General features: G+C 51.1%; 1 protein-coding gene across 1 annotated transcript; it reads left to right on the forward strand.

The window, feature by feature from the left end:
• The first annotated feature begins 994 nt into the window (after positions 1 to 994).
• On the forward strand, positions 995 to 4,116 carry LOC123091647 (probable auxin efflux carrier component 1b). The gene is made up of 6 exons (XM_044513221.1): positions 995 to 2,475; positions 2,570 to 2,855; positions 2,957 to 3,042; positions 3,123 to 3,280; positions 3,375 to 3,451; positions 3,769 to 4,116. Exons 1-6 carry the CDS (start codon positions 1,449 to 1,451, stop codon positions 3,833 to 3,835), a joined length of 1,701 nt encoding a protein of 566 aa, XP_044369156.1. The 5' UTR covers positions 995 to 1,448; the 3' UTR covers positions 3,836 to 4,116.
• Positions 4,117 to 6,088: the final 1,972 nt, after the last annotated feature.

Consider the following 6,088-nt stretch of genomic DNA (forward strand, 5'->3'; position numbering starts at 1 on the left):
CGATTCGTCACATTATTTGATTCAGATCACCCCCTTTTTGAACTAGATTTTAATATTTTGAACCCTAGGATTGATTTAGATTGATTATAGATGTTATATTGTGTTAGATATGACCTCTAGTCACTAGTTGGTACGATTATGTGAAGATGAACCCTAGTAAGGATACCGGTGGCTACGACCTACACCAGTGAGTACCACAAGCCGTCCTCGTCGATTCTGAGTTTTACATTCATACAAGAAGGATGTTTTATATTCTTTCTTATGCATTGCAGGATGAGCAGGCAGAAGAATCAATCAATCACGGATTGGAAAGCCGAACATGCGAAATACATGCAGGAATGGAACAAATGGAAATGACGCAAAGACACGAAAAGAAGAGTGATTGACTGGGACGACTACGAGGATCACATGCTGTGGTACGACGATGGCATCAAGCATCGTCTGCGTCTGAGGCCCCAATGGACGACAACAGACGCTAAAGACCTGTTCGATGACTGCTCCGAGAATGAAGCCTACAACGAAAGCATCAGAGAGCTTCAAGGCGGGTTTAGGAAGTACAGACCCCTCATGAACAGAGTGGTAATTTTGCCCGCGTGCGTATGTACGTACAATGTGTGCATGCACGTACCCAAGAGAGAGAGAGAGAGGAGGGGAGGGGGCGAGGGGTGGCAAGAAAGTCCAACCAAGGCTGCATAAAGTTTGGATGATCTTTATGTGATTCCCTCCCTCGCCTCTCCTCTCCTGCAGCAGAGCAGCCGCAGAGAGGAGACGTAGATGCAGTCGCAGGAGCAAAGCATTGGGCAGTCCTAGGCTATGGTAGCAAGCGAGCTATACTCCTGCAGCTCAGCTGCTGCATCTGCATGCAAGGGGCGGGGCAGGGGCAGGGGCCGCGCACTAGGGACAAGGCCTTGCACCTCCATGTCGCCGCACACACCTCCCAACGCCTCCGCCTTTCTTGTCCGCCATTACGCCAACACCATGCCCCTTTCATCTCACCCTTTACGCCGTTCCCCTCCTAGTCCTACACCTGCACCTACCTGCTCCTCCTCCGCTCTCTCTCTCTCTCTCGGACAAGGAAACGCACTGCTCCCTCTACGCCCTCGCCTACGCAGCACAGTGATCAGATCATATCATTCATAGCCCTCTTGCACCACGCCATGCTACTCCCTCCCTCCCTGCCGCAGCTGCTTTTTGTGCCCCTCCCCTGCGCCGCTTGCCTCTTCCGTGTCTCGCTCCCCTCCCCTCGCCCCGCCTCGCTCTTTAATTTCCAGCGCCCCCGTCTTCTTCTTCTTCTTCACCAAGCCTGCTCTGCCCTCCTCTTCGCCCTTGTCTTACTTGACACACAGACAAACACACCGTCGCCCATTTCCACTTGACCCGGCTGCCTTGACCGGCCCCGTTCAGTTTCTTGGTTCCGCATTGCGCGCGTCCCCGAGCACCGAGCGGACATGATCACCGCGGCGGACCTCTACCACGTGCTCACGGCCGTCGTGCCGCTCTACGTCGCCATGACGCTCGCCTACGGCTCCGTGCGCTGGTGGCGCATCTTCACCCCGGACCAGTGCTCCGGGATCAACCGCTTCGTCGCGCTCTTCGCCGTCCCGCTCCTCTCCTTCCACTTCATCTCCTCCAACGACCCCTTCGCCATGAACCTCCGCTTCCTCGCCGCCGACACGCTCCAGAAGCTCGCCGTCCTCGCGCTCCTCGGCCTCTGGTGCCGCCTCCGCAACGGCTCCCTCGACTGGCTCATCACGCTCTTCTCCCTCTCCACGCTCCCCAACACGCTCGTCATGGGCATCCCGCTGCTCCGGGGCATGTACGGCCCCGCCAGCGCCGGCACCCTCATGGTGCAGATCGTCGTGCTCCAGTGCATCATCTGGTACACCCTCATGCTCTTCCTCTTCGAGTACCGCGGCGCCAAGATGCTCGTCATGGAGCAGTTCCCCGACACCGCCGCCGACATCGTCTCCTTCCGCGTCGACTCCGACGTCGTCTCCCTCGCAGCCGGAGGCGGGGCCGACCTGCAGGCGGAGGCCGAGGTCGGGGAGGACGGCAGGATGCGGGTCACCGTGCGCAAGTCCACCAGCTCGCGCTCCGAGGCCGCCTGCTCCCACTCGCATTCGCACTCCCACTCGCAGTCCATGCAGCCGCGTGTCTCCAACCTCTCCGGCGTCGAGATATACTCGCTGCAGTCGTCCAGGAACCCCACGCCGCGGGGCTCCAGCTTCAACCACGCCGAGTTCTTCAACATCGTCGGCGGCGCCAAGGGGGACGAGGAGAAGGGCTCCGCCGGGGCTGGCAACGGCACGGGCGGCCACTCGCCTCAGCCGCTACCGCAGGCATTGGCCGGGAAGCGCAAGGACCTGCACATGTTTGTCTGGAGCTCCAGCGCCTCGCCGGTCTCTGAGCGCGCTGCAGGCGGTGCCATGCATGTCTTCGGCGGTGGCGCCGACCACGGCGACGTCCTCGCCAAAGGTAGCTACTTCTCCTTTCATATACTACTACTAGCAGTTTGTTTGTTTTCGGCCGTCCAATCGACGAACCAACGGTCTGGATCGTATGGTTTCAGGTGCCCAGGCCTACGACGAGTACGGCCGCGGCGGCGGCGACGACTTCAGCTTCAGGAACAAGAACGGCGGCGTGGCGAACGTGGACGGGCCGACGCTGGCCAAGCTGGGGTCCAACTCGACCGCGCAGCTGCACCCCAAGGACGACGGCGAGGAGAGGGCCGCGGCGATGCCGCCGGCGAGCGTGATGACGAGGCTCATCCTGATCATGGTGTGGAGGAAGCTGATCAGGAACCCAAACACCTACTCCAGCCTCATCGGCGTCGTCTGGTCCCTCGTATCCTACAGGTAAACACCGTTGTTCTGAACGAAAGCAAATTGTTTGTTCATCAGTGACTCAACATTTGATCTGTTGATTGATCTTGTGAACTGCATTGCGGCAACTTCAGGTGGGGGATTGAGATGCCGGCGATCATCGCCAAGTCGATTTCGATCCTGTCGGATGCAGGGCTTGGGATGGCCATGTTCAGCCTAGGTGTGCACAGCTCTGACTCTGCACTTTTCCTGTAAAACTGTTGCACAAACCCAGCCGTGCTCATGTTTTGTGCAATGCAGGGTTGTTCATGGCGTTGCAGCCCCGGATCATCGCCTGCGGGAACAAGCTAGCGGCCCACGCGATGGCTGTGAGGTTCCTGGTGGGTCCAGCGGTGATGGCCGCCGCCTCTCTGGCTGTTGGGTTGCGCGGGGTTCTTCTGCACATCGCCATTGTTCAGGTACATTAGTACATCCCAGTTGAGGGTCTTGTTTTGAAACTAGTACTCAACTAGAGAAAATGTAGTGACCATATGATATGAATTTGCATTGCAGGCTGCTCTGCCACAAGGGATCGTGCCCTTCGTGTTCGCCAAGGAGTACAACGTCCATCCCAACATTCTCAGCACAGCGTATGATCTCTTAACACACCTCTATCTTTCTTTCTTGCTGTGCCACTGTTATCAATTTTAGTCAAGGAAAGCTTTCAAAAACCATTCCCACCTTTTCTCTTCTTGCAATTGGAGGGCATCATCCACTCAAGTCAGAGAAAACACAACCTTGTAACTTTTCATGATTCCTATCCTACTCATCATCACCATCGTGCACCATTGATTCCCTTGGAATTTGACATGCTGCTGCGCCTACTTTATATCATAACATTGATTCATTGAGATGGTGGTATGATCCTGATTCCTCGCATGATGATGGAACTCTGTGTTTGATGCAGCGTGATCTTCGGGATGCTGATCGCCCTCCCCATCACACTGGTCTACTACATCCTGCTGGGCCTCTGAACTCTCAGCTCAGCTCAACCGGGTGCCACTGACAGCAGCATCATTCAGTAGCATCGTTTCCTTTTGCTTGGTTGGTTGATCCCAGATTAGACTGCAGTACTAGTAGTAAACGTAGGTGATTTTAGGTTGGGATGGAAGCATTAGAACTCTGATGGAAAGCGGATTAGCGCGAACTAACGTTAAGTCTGGCTAATTTGTAAGGCATTGATGAGATCTATCATCGAGATTTGTAACTCTTTCGTTCAACTATCGTATGGAATTTCCTTCAACGTTATGTGAAATTCATTCATTGTAGTAGTTTCGTTTGTACTACTTCAAGTGTTTGTTTTCCCTTCGATGTTCCCTAAAAAATGGTATAGATCGGAGAATATTTTGTGCTTTCATGAAGGAAAACGTGCATGCTTTATTGTTTTCTTTACGGGAACAAAGGTGTGTAGCTTTGTAGTCCTTTTTTAGGGGACTGGTCTTTTGTTCTCTTCCGCTGTGGTAGTATAGAGGGAGTACAAAACATTGACCCGAAGCACGGAAAGGAGATGGTGGTGTGCCCAGCCAGTGCATCCATGCTCCAGTGGAAATCAATGGGTGAAGAGAAGAGGATGATGGTGTACGAGTCGGACAAAGGCGTTGGCTATCTCTTGAGTTTAGGCATGCGCAATCGAAGCAAGCTGCAATCTAGTGAAATGATGCCCTATTGCCCCATTCCACGCAATGGTATATCCTTGGGACGTAGTGTCCGTGAGGGACCTTTCTTTTTGAACTTAGAAAGGGCACACAAGGGACTTTTATAACCAGCAAACGTCCTCGTAGCTGTCAGATCGAGATCGAATGCATGGCAATTTTTAAGAAATTACGTTGCACGGCCAGGCAACTCCTTTTTTACAATATATATATGACAATTTTCGCTTTCGTACGTGGCAAGTCCTTTACAACGGCGTGGCAAGTTCAGATGTTTTGGCATGAGAAATCTTGCATTCGCTAAAAAAAACCTTCCCAGCGAACGTCAGATTTTACCATGGGATCTTTTGTAACAACTTTTAACCGTACAAATTTTCAACTAATCTTATTTGCTTTCAACTGTCATTTGGATACTCTTGACAGATTTTTATTAAATTTCTGATTGCCATTTCACTCGAAGAAATGAAAGACAACCTAGGATCACACAATGCGTGTCTGGCAGAATGACATTTGTTTCTCAACTTCTTTGGTACCCGACAGAAATTCATGTTTTTTCATGAAATTACGCAAAACTCGCCAAGCATTACAAGGGCTTTTGGGCAAACTAAAATCTGGCATTTTAGAAAGAATTTGGCAAAACTTTTGGTCGGAGATCCCAATATCTCGCTCTCTGCTTATGGTTGTTAGCTTCATGAAATTCGTCCAAAAGTTAACAAAGGAAGTGCTAGGTGCCATCACACTCATCGGTTTGTTCGTTCGATACCCGACGTTTATAGAATGAAGTTTTTAGTTTTCACCGACTGAGAGTTTTCACAAGACAACGTTGCCATCATTTTCCCAGCTAACCAACATCATGTTATACAGTGATGTTAGTGTTTCAACTCCCAAAACAGGTTTGCAAAGGCATTACAGATACAAATTTGTGATATTGGTGGGGAGGTGTTGATCACTAACAACATGTGTTGGTTGGCATGATGGAAGATGTGTGTGCCAAAGTAGAAGGGAGGAACGAATTTTCAGGATATTCTCAACTTCACAAAAGCACACGTAGCGAAACAATGGTGGAGGCTTATTGAAAATGGCCAGTCTCTTTGAGCACGAATTCTTCATGCAAATATTCTCCACATGAGAGTATTCCTTCGGTGAGCTTAAATAGGGCTCATCATATTTGTCACAGTACTTGGACATACATTCTAAGTTTCAAACAGGGCTGCATTTCGAAATTAGCAACCGGAGCCAACAATCATATTTGGGATGACCTTTGTATTCAATCTAGTAAAAGTTGTAACGTACGGGCTAGTGCCTCGAGGAATTGACAACTTCTGGGAAGTGGATGTGAACATAATCCTTGAAATACCACTACCAAGCGCTTAGATAGGTGACTTTGTGGCATGACATTACACCAAGTCAAATACTTTCTCGGCCCGGCCAGCATATCACCTCGAATGTGATTCCCAACATGGTGCAAAATTGAGAAGTTTTGTCAGGTAAAAGTGGATCTGATGTGAACCCCATGTGGAGAAAACTGTGTGACGGACCACGCATGGAGCCATTCCATGTAGAAGGATCCAAGAAGAT

The sequence above is a fragment of the Triticum aestivum genome, chromosome 4B (assembly GCF_018294505.1).
Source record: "Triticum aestivum cultivar Chinese Spring chromosome 4B, IWGSC CS RefSeq v2.1, whole genome shotgun sequence".
Taxonomy (NCBI): Eukaryota; Viridiplantae; Streptophyta; class Magnoliopsida; order Poales; family Poaceae; genus Triticum; species Triticum aestivum.

Bases quoted from the DNA above. Each gene is read 5' to 3' on its own strand.
- LOC123091647 (XM_044513221.1), top strand. From the start codon at position 1,449: ATGATCACCGCGGCGGACCTCTACCACGTGCTCACGGCCGTCGTGCCG. The intron at 3,043-3,122 runs GTGTGCACAGCT...TGTGCAATGCAG, and splicing joins GATGGCCATGTTCAGCCTAG to GGTTGTTCATGGCGTTGCAG. The intron at 3,281-3,374 runs GTACATTAGTAC...TTTGCATTGCAG, and splicing joins TGCACATCGCCATTGTTCAG to GCTGCTCTGCCACAAGGGAT.